Source organism: Cebus imitator, unplaced genomic scaffold (genome assembly GCF_001604975.1).
Source record: "Cebus imitator isolate Cc_AM_T3 unplaced genomic scaffold, Cebus_imitator-1.0 Scaffold458, whole genome shotgun sequence".
NCBI lineage: Eukaryota > Metazoa > Chordata > Mammalia > Primates > Cebidae > Cebus > Cebus imitator.
The window spans coordinates 114,865-131,797 of NW_016107773.1; the positions used below are offsets into that span (position 1 = coordinate 114,865).

At 42.4% G+C, this 16,933-nt stretch overlaps 1 protein-coding gene across 1 annotated transcript in view; it reads right to left on the minus strand.

Annotated features, from left to right (window-relative positions):
* Positions 1 to 16,933, minus strand: part of GPC3 (glypican 3) — a 396,452-nt gene that overhangs the window by 61,183 nt on the left and 318,336 nt on the right. Inside the window, exon 6 of the mRNA XM_017511969.2 lies at positions 2,204 to 2,324. Coding sequence (XP_017367458.1) covers positions 2,204 to 2,324 — 121 coding nt within the window. The remainder of the gene's footprint in view (positions 1 to 2,203; positions 2,325 to 16,933) is intronic.

The following is a 16,933-nucleotide window of genomic DNA, read 5'->3' on the forward strand; positions in this document are numbered from 1 at the left end:
GGGTGTGGTCCACGCACAGGTCTTCACCCGATCTTTTTTATGACTGCCTCTCCCTTGCTTGTCTTTACCTACTCAAACCCTACTCATTGCTTATGGCCGAAGATCTTAACACTTGCCCCTGTCTGCAATCTTCCCACTAGCCTAATCATATCCCCCAAAACTGATGAGCAGCACCCCTCTTCAGGCTCTGCATCACAGGCTGCCCTTTATCTTTATTTAACCACTTCCTATGCTTGTGCTTCCTCTCTCAAGGAGGCTGTGAGGACAGAGGACTCGACTTCCTTTGAATACCCACAGTCCCTGGCACCTGGCTGAGTACATAGTAGGTAATCCTTAAAGTCTGTTGACCCAAGGGACCTGTTGACAACATTGCTCATTTAGGATTAGGGGCACAGTGATGGAAACTGAGATTTTGGCCTCACCAGTGTTGGGGTCTAACCAGTTGAGCATAGACACATTTGGTTTGAGATAATTTGTACCACTGTCCCCAAGTGAGGCATATCATGTTCTCAACTCAGTAGTATGCATTTTACATTGTCTGTGCTCTGATACCCTCAGAGACGCATTTTGAAATAATCACACTATATCTAGTGAGGCTTGATAGAACTTAGTAAAGTTATACTTTCACACAAAAAAAGGCTCAGTTAGGTAGACACTGTCATTATCATGTGCTCAGCAGCACTAACAGCTAATGCTGGAGGAGTTTAAATCCAAGCATATTGTCAATACTTTCACAATGCAATTGTAGTGAAAAATATACTACCTTTAAAAAGGCCTTCTAAGTATTTTTTAAGAACCACAAAAATTTCACTGCTAAAATCTATATTTTAAAAAATCATGCCAATGTCTTTGTACTAAAGCCTCTGTCTTACATAAAGATTTCAGTTTCATTAAGTTCTTCCTAAACTACAAATAGAAGTCAGTTAGGCCAGAGTCCTCCCACCCATGGATCATGGGGCAGGAACACTGTCACTCTGATATATGCCTTTTTGGTGGCATTTTTATTGTGGCCACAAAGCAATCACAAGCAGATGGTACAACTAACGTTTGTGTCTTGTTACTAAACTTCTTATGAGAGGAAAAACTATTTGTACAGGTCAAGGGAATCTGTGGGTGTCTCTGTGCATGGCACTGAGTCAGAAGCTGGCAAGGATGCAGTGAAACTGGACCTCTCATGTCTTGCTGGTGGCAGTGAAAACTGATACATTCTCATTGAAAAGCAATTTGGAGACATGCATTTAAGTTGCTCATATCCTTTCACCCAATAACTTTAGCATTTTAAGAAAATAAGCTAAGATCAGGATAAAGCACCATGTATAAGGAGGTACCTTTTCTATGACGGCAAAAATTTGAAGCAACCTGTATATCCAGCAAAAGCATGCTGATTAATTATGCTAATGATGATGAATACTCAACAGAATATTATGCAGCCATAACAAATGATTAATATAAAGATTTGTGTGGGAGCAGGCCTGGTGGCTCACGCCGGTAGTCCTAGCACTTTGAGGAGCCAAGGCAGGAGGATTGTTTGAGCCTAGGAGTTCGAGACCAGCCTGGGCAACATGGCGAGATCTCATTTCTACAAAAAAATTAAAAGTTAGCCAGGTGTGGTGGTGCATGTCTATAGTACCAGTTACTCGGGAGGCTGAGGCACGGGAATATCTCGAGCCCAGGAGGTCCAGACTGCAGTAAGCCACGATTGCGCCACTGTGCTCCAGCCTGGGCAACAGAGCAAGACCCTGTCTCAAAACAATACAAAACAAAACAAAACAACAATAACAATAACAAAAAGATTTGTGGCAACATGAAAAAGTGTTATCAAGATAGTATTAATTTTCAGAACTACCAATCACTTGTGGATTTCTGATTATGGAAAACGTCTATATGAGTGTGCCCTTCTAGACAAATATTAGAAGAGAACATGTGAAAATGAAAAAGTTGGGATACAGTAGTGGGATTTTTGTGAGAAATGTTTTCCCTCTATTTTCCAAGCTATCCCTCATATTGCAATATTGTCTTTATAATTTAAAAGTGGTGTAAAAAATGAAGGCCAGAAGTCCTTTTAAACAGAAAGACTATTGGAAGAAAAATGAATAATAGCTTCCTCTCTAAAAGCCCAAGAATATAGTTTGAACAGTAGAAGCTCTATCTCTCTCTCTGGTCATTTCTTTTTATTATTATTCTTTTTTTACATTCCACATACCTGGTTAATGTGCTTCAGTTTGTCAATAATTTGGCTGACAACTGGCTCAGGGCCCTTCATTTTCAGCTCATGGAGGTTGAACTGATTTTTCATTCCATTCCTTGCCGCCTTTTGGCTGTATCTGTAAAGGTGAAGGTAAATTACAAAAAGGTTTGTCAAAGAAAGTCCCAAACAAAGGAAAAGCCAACTGTATTTGGCATCAGCAGTCAGGCTGACCACAATCTCATGAGATGACTTCATGGTGCAAAAGTAGACCACTTCACATACTGTCTATTTACAGTAAAGGAATATTCATTCAACAGTCAACAAATATATTCAACATCCTTTTTTTGTTCTACACGTCGGGGATACAACAATGAACAAGACAGACAAGGTCTGGCCCTTATTGTGCTCTCAGTCTAGTGGAGAGTCTAGAAGAACAAGGACCAGTGACAAGGCAGAGTGATTAGACCTGTGCTAGCGGAGGTTCAGGTCATGGACAGTGAAGCACACAGAATGAACCTTCACTCAGTGTGAGCCTTCGACTCATTTGAAAGAGAGTCTTCCATGTGCTTTACCTCTTCCTTCCCTTCTTCCTCCTCCCACCATTTCCTGTAGGCTATGGAGTTGGGTTTCTATTCAGGAGGCCTTCTCAAGTCACTTGCAGCATAAATTACACCTGCCAGCTTCCCTCTGCATTCTCCATGAGAGGAGAGAACACCAGCCTAAGGGAAGATTTTAATGTGCTCCTGCAGGATAAACCACAGCCTTTACTCCAGAAGTGAAGTTTCAAGGTAGATATGGACATCCTCACCATCATAAGAAGGGTAACTATTTAAAGACCTAGGCAATTCTGCTTTCCAGTGTGGGGTTTTGCCAACTTCAATGGGACAGTGATTCACAAATGAGGTGGTTTCTTTATTGCACCCATGGTTCCAGACCTCTACATAGAATTATTCCTCATTTTGCAAAACAAAGCAAACAAGAAACAGATTTCATTTATTCCTTATGCTTTCATCATGTGGAAACGCCAGAGCCCCATTGCCAGAGAGAGAAAAAGGTTTTGAGCTCTTTTTTACTTGCTCCTGATCCTGATAATGAAATGCTTTCTTAAAGAAATGAAAAGATTCCCAGGGCTTTTCTCTCTCTTCATATATTTTTTTCCCAATGATAATAGGATAGCCAGGGTTATAATTGATACCAGTAATTCATATTTTTAATTACAAAATGATAATGTTCATTGTAAACAACTCAAGAAGTACAGAAATAAGGCAGAAAGTAAAAGTTCCCCCATTAATCTGTCTTTCTAAGAGTAGATCATGGTCAACGGTTTGATATACTTGTAGAGGTTTTCACCTACATATGCTAATGGGTAGTTTTAACCAAAATTGGAATGATACTACTGACACTGATTTGCAGCTTTGTATCACTTAAAATATATACTTTGGATTGGGCCTGTAATCCCGGCACTTTGGAAGGCCGACACAGGAGGATTACTTGAGCCCAGGAGTTTGAGACCAGCCTGGGCAATATGGTGAAACCCCATCTCTACAAAAAATATAAAAAATTAGCCAGGCCTGGTGGTGCACACCTTTAGAGGCTGAATTGTTGAGCGCAGGAGGTCAAGGCTGCAGTGAGCTATGATCACACCACTGCTCTCCAGCCTGGGTGACAGAGTGAGACCCTATCTCAAAACAAAAACTAAAACAAAATGTATCCTTTGGACACATTTTCATGTTAGAAAACATAAAACTGCCTTGTTCTTATTCCTCTGTATGGCTCAATAATTAATTATTTATACAATACTTTACTGATGAACAATAATTTGTAGTACTTTGTTAATATAAACAATGCTGCAGAGAACATCCTTGTATACTGATTTTCATGCATTTGCATTTATATCTATAAAGGATAAATTCTTAGATTTGAGTCAGTTTGTATTTCTAATCCCAAATTATGAAGTACAAATAATAATTAACACTACCATATTTTTGCATAGCACTTTATAAAGCAGTTTCATATCACTCAGCTCATTTGAGCTTCTCAACCACACCGTGAAGTTGAGAGGTAGATAGGGCATTATCTCTTCATTACTGAAAACTTCACAACTTCAGAGAATACTAATCTCATTCTGTTAATGTCCCCATCCGTGATACAACGTATCTGTCAACATTAAGGACATACTTTGAAAATCATGCATGGTAACAGAGGAGGTCAGGAAATCTAGTTCTGACATTCATAACTAAAAGTCATCCTCTGAGAAGGAAAATATTTTGTAGCAAAGATGCTGAAGAGCACATTTGATTGCATTTCTTCTAAAATGGTAGCTTAACACATTCAGATTATTTAACTTTAAAAGTTAATTAGTGAATACACAGATCACCAATCATCACATAACAATTGACTTTGGGGGCTGTTTTAAAGAAACATAAAGGAACATTCTTTATCTGGTGGGAATCAGCTCACTACTAGCCTCCTCTTTTATGTTCATATAATGCCGTCCGTTTAAATGTCATCCACCTTCTGATGATACTACCAACTCCATCTTCTCTTCTTTAACTCCTACTGATGCCTGGAGCAGAGACCTTATTTGCAGATAAAGAAGTAAGGCTCATTATAAATCTTCTGAAGTGAACTTCAGGAATGTCTCCCTAGAGACATATCCTTGGTCTTTTTCATATCAAAGTTTGCCAGCCACTTTTATGTCCACTCCTATAAAACAAGCGTCTTCCTGAAGCTTCTTATCCTCACTGGAATAGTGTGAAGACATCTGCCAACTTAGTGATTTTGCCCCATACTCCGGCTTCCAAAACCATTATAAACATTAAATCAAATTAGTCCCACAGCTGATCCTTTGTGGTCCTACTGTAATATTTTCTCCCATTCAGAAAAGCGCCCCTTTAGCTATGTATTTTTAAAAATTTCTTATCTCACAGCCATGGATAAAGACCTAGGGCTAAACACTGCTCCTCGATCCCACAGTGACTCCATTTTAAAAAGACAGCTTTGGGTTTCAAAGCTTGCCAAACTTTCTGAAAGTTGAAATAACATCTCCTGTTCTGCTCTATCCATGTGCTATTTAAATCCCCAAAGGACTCCAGCCAAATTAAGCATGGTTTCTGGTTACAGGAGTGTTGGGAATAGCTGCCCTGTGGCTTAGACCTAAAACTTGCCATTATTGCATCTACTTCACAAGGCGGTAACCAAAAGTCCTGGTCCAACTGATGCCTATAGTTGCTAAAGTTTAGTGCCACTAGTTAAAAACTCTGTGTTCTTACACCATCCTTTAGGTATGTTGATACCTCTCCCCCAACTCTCAGTATCTTTTTCTGTTTCTCATGTCTCTATCCTTTGTGCCTTAGCCAGATAAAATATTGAACCAACTTTTAAAAGTAATGAATGTTAGAGTGAAATACTATGAACACATTAATAGGGCAAAGTAGATCTGTATGTGTTGATATGGAATCAAGTCTGAGATACATTATAACAGACACAAATAGCATCTGCAGTGAAAATGGGTCTAGATGTACATGTTCAAATATGTTATACACCCTATACGTGTTCAAATATGCCCAGAAAAATTTTAGATGGATACATAAGAAAATAAGAGCAGTCACTTTCAGTGAGTGAGCATAGGGAGACGCAGTGAAATCTTGTTTTTTAAAATATACTTCTATCATTTAAAATATTTTTACCATGACGATTTTTAACCTTTATAATAGTTAAATATATAATGAATGAGATTTTATATGGCAGTTAATTAAAATGTTTTTCCACCTTTCCTGAGGTAGACTTGATAAAAGTTAAATACATGTACGCTTCCATTGTGATGTTTTGATATAAGTACACATTGTGAAATGATTATCCCAAACCAGCTAATTAACCTATTCATCACCTCACATAGTTATCCTTATTTTTGTGGTAAGAACATTTAAGAACTACTCTCTTAGTGAATTTCAAATATACAATACAGTATTCTTAAGTATAGTCACCATATTATACATTATATTCCCAGGCATTAATTGTTTTTAAGGTAAACAAGAACAAAACAAAAGAAAAACAAAAAGTGGGGCCACTCAGATGCACATCTCAAGGCCTCTGGGAAATTCTTCCTGTTAATAAGAGTTATGTTGGCCATCACCAATGTCCTTCCTTAAAGGTGCTTTCTTATCACCAAACACATATTTGGGGCAATGTTGACAATGTCACCCTTGAGTTCCTGCAAACCTTAGGTGGTTGACATCAGGTCACCAACTCAACTTTGTTAAGTTAAATATAGCCCATATTGACTGAGTGTGGTGGCTCATGCCCATAATCCCAGCACTTTGGGAGGCCAAGGTGGACAGATCGTTTGAGTCCAGGAGTTCGAGACCCACCTGGGCAACATGGAGTTCAAGGCCCGTCTCTAGAAAAGACACAAAAGTGAGCCAAGCATGGTGGCGTGTGCATGTAGTCCCAGTCCCAGCTACCCAGGAGGCTCACGTGGGAGGAGCACTTAAGCGTGGGAGGTGGGGGTTGCAGTGACCCGAGATTGTACCACAGCACTCCAGCCTGGATGACAGAGTGAAACCCTGTCTCAAAAAAAAAATTTATATATATATATATATATATCTCATATATTTTCTGCTCTTCAATGAGGTAACTTCAACCTGCCTATTTCAAAAAGACAGATATCAGTGAGGATGTGAACATGAATGTAAATGACCAGTTGTACCCTTCGTCAAACCAGAGGCAAGGAAGTTATACGAATTCTCACTACCTTTCAGTGTAGATGCCTGAAGTCCTCACCTGATGAGAACTGAGGGCTTTCCTGAACCACCTGAGTCATGCTGACCTCACTGCCCTCGAGTTGAAGTGTATTGTGGGCACTGCCTGAGTTGCTAGTGCTCCTTTTACGTACATTCCATTTGCCACCCCATGTACTCTGTGAGGTCTTTGAAGGCAGAGGCTTGGTTAGTTGTTGTTGTTTTTTTCTTATTAATCACCCAAAGCACCTCATGGTATTTATACTAACTGTCCATTACTGAGTGCTTTCTCTGTGCCAGATACTGTTCAAAGCACTGAAGAAAAACAAAACATGCACTTAATCCTCCTGACTACCTTATTGGCAGACCGTTTTTGCTGCTAATGAGGCACAGAGAAGGTAAGTCACTTGCCTAAAGTCACACAGCTTGTCTGCAGCAGAGCTGGAGTGTGAACTTTGAGATTCCATCTCCAGCTGTGTGGGTTCTTAACCACTATGCTGGTCTTATTTCCTTAGAGAGAAACGATGTTGACTAAATATCTGACATTTCCTCATCAACCTGGTCCACTGCTCCCCTGTAGGAAACAATGGTTGAGTCGCCTGTAATGGTCTACAACAGCTGTCGGCCTATTCAGCAAGATTCCTGGACTTGCCCTTTAAGAGCCCTTGAACAGAGCCCTGACCCGGCAGTATGGCTATTTAATAGCCATACTTTGGGAGGTGAGGGTGGGCAGGCCAACACTATTCAGTGACATACGTGTATTCTTGGGGGATAAGGTGTTGAAGTTAGAGAAATAAATAATCTGGCCGAGCACCGTGGCTCACGCCTGTAATCCCAGCATTTTGGGAGGCTGAGGGGGGCAGATCACGAGGTCAGGAGATTGAGACTATCCTGGCCAAATGGTGCAATCCTGTCTCCACTAAAAAAAAAAAAAAAGAAAAAAAAAATTAGCTGAGCGTGGTGGTGCGCGCCTGTAGTCCCAGCTACTCAGGAGGGTGAAGCAGAAGAATCACTTGAACCCAGGAAGCGGAGATTGCAGTGGGCTGAAATAGTGCCACTGCACTGTAGCCTGGAGACAGAGCCAGACACCAGCTTAAAAAGAAAAAGAGAGAGAGAGAGAGAGAAATAAATAATCCACCACCACCACCACCATCCATGCCACTAGACACATACCAAAGACTATTTGAAGATTTCAAATGCCTAAGGACAATAGGAAAACAAATGCAGGATAACGTTGTCTTCATGCATCCCTGCCTTTGTCACCTTGGCTATAGCAAGACAACATGTGTGATGTGCCCCTGGAGAATTTCACATAGCAGGGGTGGTCTGAGCTTCAATCCCAGAGGGAAGTCAGTCAGTGAAGGGTGCCTCGCAGCTTCACGTTAATTCATTAATTCAGCATTTCATTTCCTCAGGCTAGCTGTGTGCCACTGGTGCACGTGGTTTGTGACAGGCCTTGAATGAGGATGAGCCAGCGTTGCCCCAATTCTTCTTATCCACAGACTGCCCAAAGGCTGTCAGGAATGGGGACACTGTTGGCCATGGGGGATTGTAAAGATGGGTTAGCTACTTAGTAATACTCATCTGTAATTAAATTAATTAATCCTCCTCTGCAAAACGCTGATTCTCTCCTGAAGCTTTGACATGGTTCTGGTAACGAATACCAGCAAGTGGAGGAGGAAAAATAAACTGAGAGAGTTCAATAAACTGCAATCTCCTACCTCCCAAATGTAATGTTTTCTTAACTGGACATGCTATGTAGGATGTTAGAAGTGTTACCTTACATGCGGCGTCTTCTTCCTTATCCAGTTTTGTATCTGTTTAGCACAAAAACGACTGTCATAATACTAAGAAAATCCTATTTGTCATGTGAAAACGGGGGCATGCTTCTGTTCAGGCAGATTGGTTAGGGATTGGGGAGCAGGCAGGGGAGGGGGGAAACCTGTGCAGAAGCCATAAGGAGAAAAGGAACCTCATTAAAACGGGACATCTGTGCATGCTTGTCTTGGGACAGTTGAAGCAAAGAGAGCACTTGTTGAAGAGGAATGGAGTCAAACTGGCGTTAAATGGACCATCTTTTCTTCTCATTTCTGTTTTGGCTGAAGCAGCAATGGTGTAGTGGAAGGAAATCAACCAATTTAAATGTACATCATCTGAAATGGAAGTACGCTCAGAGATCATCTGGTCCAATCCACTCACTGTGTAGATGAAGAATCTAATACCCAGACAGGGACTTTTCTAACAACACCTACGGCAAGTATCACAAGTTCCACATTTAGAATAAACCTCTTTCTTTAAAAGGACCCTCAAACAGATCTTGCTGATTTTTGACACTTGCTAGTACTGATTTAGGACAAGGGAACTGCTAGAATATTCACTTTCCTTCTTCCCTTAGGTATGAGAGTGGTTCCAAGTACTTGAGAGACAATCTCAGAAGGACTAGGTCCCCACCAAAAAAACTTTGATTTCACAAAAGTTTAATATGCTGCCCAGCTATAGATGGTTAAAAATGTTAGATCGCACATTCTCAGTGCGCCATCTTATGGACAAACTTCAGTATTGCATGTAATCCTTTCTGGCCACAATAACCACTGTGGGAAAAACTGAATAATTTAAAAGAGCACAAATAGCTGTAAAGACAAACTAGAAAACAGGGTAGAAAAACCATCCCAGTAAGAGGCCTAAGAAAATGTCCTTTTCTTTGTCCATGATGCCGTGTTAATTCACATAAATACACAGTAAAATAAAGCAGAGGTGAAAAGAGCTGAGATTTGTAAATGTGCTTAATAAAGACAGTAACAATTAGCTTCTTCTTTATTTGTGCACATATCTAAATAAAAATGTTTCTCTTCCCTGGCTGTCTGAGGATGGATGGCCATCATGAATGACACAGTAACTACCCGAACTAGAAAGTTCATGACCAACCAACTACTTCAGAGGAAACAAGTGGTCATTGATGGCTTTCACCCTGGGAAGGCAACAGTGCCTAAGACAGAAATTCAGGAAAAACCAGCCAAAATGTACACGACCACACCGGATGTCATCTTCGTATTTGGATTTAGAACTCATTGTGGTGGTGGCAAGACTGGCTTTGGGATGATTGATGATTCCCTGGATTATACAAAGAAAAAAGAACCCAAACGTAGACTTGCAAGACATGGCCTGCACGGGAATAAAAAGACCTCAAGAAAGCAAAGAAAAGAATGCAAGAACCGAATGAAGGAAGTCAGGGGGACTGCAAGGGCCAATGATGGTGCGGGCAAAAAGCCGAAGGGGTGAAGGTGCTGCAACGATGTTATCTGTGACCGCTGTGGATTTTTCATGAGAAGATTTATAAACTGAAAACTTTCATGTGAAAAAAATGTCTTTCATAATTGTCTGCATAGCAGTACTACTTCAGAGCCAATGTGAAGCTGGGAGAGTGCTAGAAACAGATATGTCCACTTTACTCCAAGAAGTACCTGTGTTCTCCAACAACAGACTTTTGAAAATACAAATAGATTTTAGTAGAAAGGAAGCAAAAATCTAGGAAAGCAACCCAGGGATGTAAATCCATTGCTATTTCAGTTAGCAGCCATTTGCTATCTGAGGGAATAACTGCATTACAATCCGTTTTCAGTGCAGTCTCCAACCTTACTTTGAGGAGGGACTAAAAGATTTGTCTTGGTGTATAATCAAGAAGTCACTTAAAGCCAGAGAAGCAAAGAATATTTTACAGATGGTGAGGAAAGAGTGAGAAGTTAGTATCACACACTACAAGGAGAAGAGTCCATGGCTGTGGGGAATAGTTCCCCAGCAGAAAGGGGAAGGGAATGAGAAAATGGCTGAGATTAGGTCACCTGAATGTTAGTCTGAAGAAACTGACTTTGCAGAAAAGGCTAGAGATAAGGAGAGAGAAAAGTAAATAAGCACAGCAAAAGTAATTCTTGTCAGAATTGCAGGCTAGGCAGAGCCCGAAGTGTAAGCAAGCTGGTGAGAACTAAGCATGGCGGTCAGAACACGAGGCCAGAGCAGTGTCTCTCTGATGGCTGTTTTAGAGGGGAACATACAAATGAGGAGAGGACTCCAACTGTGTTTAAAAACAGAGAAAGAAAAAGGTGCAATTCAAAGCTCAATAATCGGGGCGTGGGGAATAACAGAACAAGGAGTGTGGTCGAGACTTCTTACTCAATCACCCCAAATTCATTTATCAAGGCCTTCTAGTCCAGAAAACTAGAAACAGACATTTTCTTGTCCTACTCAAGTTAAACCATAAAGACACGATCTTCACCTGTTTTTAAGTTAGATTTTAATTGATGAAAATATCAGGGTTAGAAAGGACCTTCAAAGTCATTCAGCCCAATGTTCTCCTCCTACAGAGGGGCCAACTGAGGCCCAGAGGCCACACAACAGCAACTGAAGTTATTTTTGGCATCACTACCAGTGAGACAGGAATGAAGCTGTAACTTCCCCCAAACAGGAGCAAAGAACAAGGTGGCAAGGAACTAGTCACGTACCTCAACATAAGGGCACTGCATGAAGGTAACTGACGTTCAAAATAATGATCGATAATTGTTTTAAGAGATGAAATTCACTTTGGCAGTCATACTTACTGAGGCAGCAAGTATAGAATACATTTTGGAGAGGCAGTGTCATGTGGTGGAAAGAGCAGTGGCCTTGGAGTCAGAGGCATGGGTTCAAAGTTGGTATCCCCCGTGCTGCGTGACATTTGACAAATAATTAAACCTTGAAGAAGTTGAGTCTCCTCATCTATAAAATAGGAATAATGCCACCTGTACTGTTTGGAGAATTATTTGATAAAATGAACGCTAGCAAATTGAGATAACATTTGCTTGAAACAATGCCAGGTGCATAGAAAGTTCTATATGAGGGCTGCTGTTATTTTTATCACGTGAAAGCACCAAACACGGCATCTGAAATCCAGTAGATGCTCAATAAATGTTATTTGAAAAGAATCCCCTGCTAGGCACGGTGGCTCATTCCTGTAATCCCAGCACTATGGGAGGCAGAGGTGGGCGGATTGCTTGAGCCCTGGAGTTGGAGAGCAGCCTAACATAGGGGGACCTCGTCTCTACAAAACGTAAAAACAAATTAGCCAGGCATGCTAGCACATGCCTGTGATCCCAGCTACTTGGGGGGTTGAGGCAAGAGGAACACTTGAGCCCAGGAGGTTGAGGCTGCAGTTAGATATGATGGTGCCGCTGTACTCCAGCCTGGGTGACAGAAGGAGACCCAGTCTCTAAAAAGTAATAATAATAAAAACCCAGCTTCCTGAGAGAGAAGAAATAAACCTTGCAGTGAATAGCCAAGGGAAGCTTCAAATCCCTTCATCCCCACACTGAGAACTTAAGACACTGAAGAGTCTCAGTTCTCTTTAGTTTGCTCCTCAGTAAAGTATGGGTCAAGGCAGGAGTAGGAATGGTTTACCGTCAGGGAAAATGGGCAAGGGAAAAAGCATTGGAACTTTCTTTGCCATTACGATTGAGCAATGACATGTGAATGGCTGGCACTGAGCATTTAAGCCTAGCTGAGAGGAAATTTTAGCAAAGGTGCCCTCCCAAACCTTCCGGGAGACAGGGCATCTGAGGGGGAAATGATCAGAAAGGGCTTCAAATGGTTCCGAACTAATTTTAGTTAATGGAAGAAGTAATCATTCACCTGTGGCCCAGGACCGCCCTCCAAGTTTCCCGAATGACCAGCTTTGGGTGTCAGGAGCCTGTTCCCCTCCCTCCTTCTCCCATAGTTAATATTCCTCCTCTCGGTGATAGAAAATATTCTGCTTCCACTTTGGATAACTGTCACAAGTAATGAATTAGATGACTCTTGAAAACACGCCCACATGCTTTTTCAAATCTCTCTGTTGAGAATGCTGCTTTCTTTTGTCTTGGGGTCCCTTCAGGGCTCACAACAAATATCCATTCTTTAATGTGGTGATCTTCAAAATGAAGGATCGGACTCTCAAAGTCCACCTGGACAATTGCTCTTAACTGACTCCAGACACATGTGGGAGGCAAGTCTGAAACAGGGAAGAGTGCGCCTGGTGAATTTTGCTCGTGTGTGGCGTTTCTAGAGTATGTAGTCAACAGAGGAAACAGCCCTCAGTGTTGTTTTGAATGTCTGGCTGAACTGTGGTTAAAGAATTGCCAAAGATCAGACTCAAAGAACAAGCTGTTTTCATGCTCCTGATATACCTTAAAAGACAGCTCAACATTCCCGCCACTGTGTGCTGTCAGGTCGTCTGGCCTTAGCCATGATCACTTGCAGGTCTCAAATCTTCAACCTGCAGAATCCGCCCTACCCAGGTCCCAAGCCAGTAGGGACAAGGGCAGGAAGGTGTTAGTTTAACTGACTCACCTGTCAGGCCCCGGGCTCTGGAATTAGTCTTGTTCCTCCAAGCCAGTATTTCATGTTTTTTTTTTTGAGTAAGTGTTCAGGTATGATTTCCTCTTGCCAGCTGTGTTTTCCTGGGCTAAACTCTGTCCTGGGGCTCTTGTCTGTATTCACTTCTAGGCCCACTGTCTTACCCAGTACCTGACACCCAGTACACAGTCAGTAAATGTCTACTGAACTGACCTGAGATAAAAGGCCTCAACCAATGCTCAGTTTGTGTGGTGGAGACTCGAAGCTACTATGCCTAACCCTTGTCAACCTGTTGCCCCTGGGGGCTTTCCCCCAAATCTGCGGCCACTGATTGAGGACCAGCGTTACACTGAGCCCTTCAAGGTAAACTTGTCAATGTGTCCCACTTGCCAGATCACACCACTTTAGAAACCAGTGGCTACCTAGAGAATAGAAGAGCTCCTTTTCTATACTCCACTGAATGCCATCATCTATTCGACACTTACCTATTAAGCATCTACATAGCCCTGTCCTGAGCCACAGAACTTTAGTACTTGGAGGTCCTGAATTTTCCAATGTTCTGGCTCACTAATTCCAGTCTGGACTTCGTGGACCAGAATTTAGTTTCCGCCTTGGCAAATCTGGTCTTCACAAAGGGAAACATCCAACTGATGATGTGTTGGATTCCCACTGCACTCCGACGATTGAGTGTGTGTGGTCATATTGCTTCATGTGCCAGCTATAGCCACACCATCCTACATCACAAAATCCAGAGTGCCGGCGAAGAGGGCTGACGTGGTTATGGGAAGGAGAAGGGACCAAGAATAAGGTAGCTAAGTGTTAGATTTGTCCAAGAACACTGGGTAGTCTTGTCTGCAGAGAGTAGAACTGCTCCTTCTGTAGTCTTCTCTATTTTTTTTTAATTGAGGTAGAGTTTTGCTCTTGGTACCAGGGCTGGAGTGCAGTGGCACGATTCCAGTTCACCACCACCTACGCCTCCCAGGTTCAAGCGATTCTCCTGCCTCAGCCTCCCGAGTAGCTGGGATTACAGGCATACTTTCTGTATTCTTAGCAGAGACAGGGTTTTTCCATGTTGGCCAGGCTGGTCTTGAACTCCTGACCTCAGGTGATCCGACTGCCTCGGCCTCCCAAAGTGCTGGGATTACAGGCGTAAGCCACTGCACCCAGCCTCCTGTAGTCTTCTCTTAAGTCATGTCCAGAGATGTAGAACCAAGGCTGTGGCACGAGCCCCAAAGCAGCAGAAAGAAACACACTCAGCAAGCCTTTGCCTTGTGGAAGTGCGTGGCCATGCTGGGCATAGGCGGAGACACTGGCACAGGGGGAGAGAGCCTATCTCTGCCAGTGTCCGCATGTCAGGACAGCCCTGTCTTCAGCAGGTTCAAGCTTTGCCCTGCTGTTCTCAAGTTGCCAGCAATAACATAACACGAAAGAATAACAAAGGGGGAGAAAAGGTGAACTGAAGTATAAACTACCCCTACTCCAACTGCCCTGGTAGCTGCAGGTGCCCTCCGCTGCTCGACTCTTTGCACCTGCTCTCCTGCTGGAACAAGTGGCCTATTGTGTGAGGCTGTACACGTGGAGGTGCTAAGCAAACAAGAAATGACTCTCCTGATCATAAAGTATATGGGATTCCAGGAAAACTTTACTAAGCCAAATAAAAGTGATTGTAAAGCACTTGGTAAAATATAAACTGCTACATAAATACTTAATAAAAGCTCACAGCCATGCACACAAGGACAACTAGGTCAAAGTTTACCCAAGCTCTCTAGCCTGGGGGGTCTTGGAAAGACTGGAAATTGTCTCTCTCCCTCTGTTTTTTTAGTCACTTTGTATTCCTTTGCTCTTACGTGCCCTTCAGCTCTTGGCATTCTCCTGATGTCTCTCTCCTGTCACTGATACATCTCTGTGGTTAGGGGGCCTCTAATTTTCATTCTGGACAGTTGTGTCACATATTGGGAGCAATGGACATTGAATTCCATTTTTTTTTTTTTCCTGCTCAGAAGCCCCATTGGAGTTATGCAGTGCTATGGAGGAAACATTTTCTTTAAGGTTTAATTATGTGAGTTTCACCCCAAACTCTCCAACATTACAAATCGAGAACAACTCTGACATCTCAAATAGCCAGCCTACCTGCTCTCCTGTAGCTCCAATAATACCTGGAGGAGTAAAATGAGGAGCTCGCTGCTGCCCTCATGAGAATGATTATACCCTGGGGCTTCTTTTGAATCACTTTCACTTTGGTCTACTTGGGAAGGCATCAAATTCAAAGTCATTAAGGTGTCTTGATAGTATTCCCTTTCCTTCCTCATTCTCACCCCTGACAAATATCTTTGTTATAGGATCTCATAGCCTGTTAGAGGTGGAAAGTGCTTTAGAGGTCATTTTGTCAAATTCCATTATTTTATAAGTAAAAGAAAAAACAGAAGTGCAGTGACTTGTCCAAGGTCACGCGACAAGTTCACAGTAGAGCTATGACTCAGGCTGGACTGTCAGCCTAGGGCAAAAGGTTTGTTTGTTTGTTTTGCATGGACTTCAAAGCCCCACAGTGGATGCACAGGCAATGGCTTTATTATGAGGCATGTGCGTAGAGGAGATTAAATGGAGAGCTAGCCTCAGAGGCAGGTGAACGCCATTTTTTAGCAAGGGGCTGAACTATCTCTAAGAAGAACGCCTTCTTCCAGGGGATGCTGCCTTACAGCCTTGAGAGCACATGAGAGCAGAGAAGCATGGTAAGAGGGGCAGGAAAGGTACTGCTACTTTCATGGACCAAGACTGGGCAGGAAACAAGGACAGGGCATCGCAGTAAGGCCAGAGAAAAGCTGGACACAACACTCATTCCAGGTCTGCTGCATGAGAGATTAAAGCAAGCTGAGGTCAGGATTTCCACCAAGAATAGAAAGAAGGTGAGAGGGCTTTAAACTGCAGGAGAGAAGGCAGGCATTTGACATGCAGGACAGTGTTGTGGGTAAGGGATGGACTGGATCAGTTTGAAGCCCATCTTGCTGTGTCCTTTGATAATTTACTCAATGTCATCAGTAGAATCAGTAAAATGTGGGTAATAATATTGTCCACTTTGGAAGGCTGTTGTTGAGAATTAGTCAATGCATACAAACTGCCTTACACATTGTGGGGCACTTGGGAAGCTCCATAGAATGGTTAGTTATTACTATTAATAGCCACTCTACTGTCTCAGTCCTGCTTTCCGAAGTCCCACTGTACCCTTAGACAGGACTTGAGGGAGCAAAGGGAAGAGAGCAGTGATCAAAATGCATCAGGGAGGAAAAGGTAAGAGGAGTTAAAAAGTGAAAGCAGATAAACCAATGGATGGGTGAGCTGTATCCCAGCTCTGCTCGACCCCTCCAATGCAAACCCCCATGACTGCATCTCTGCACTATATTTAGAAGCAGCAAGAGTCATGGGTACCAACAGGTAACCAACCACCCCAGTTTGCTGGGACTGAGGGGTTTCCTAGGACTTGGGACCTTCTGTGATAAACCTGGGAAGTCCTAGGCAACCTGGAAAAAGTTGATCACTGTAGGGGTCAGAGGGTGTTTGCTGTTGGAGATTATTATTTGTTATAACCAGAGAGCACAGCACTGCTGCTAGATGCTATCCACTGGGGTTTGAAAAAGCTGGGTTATCCAGA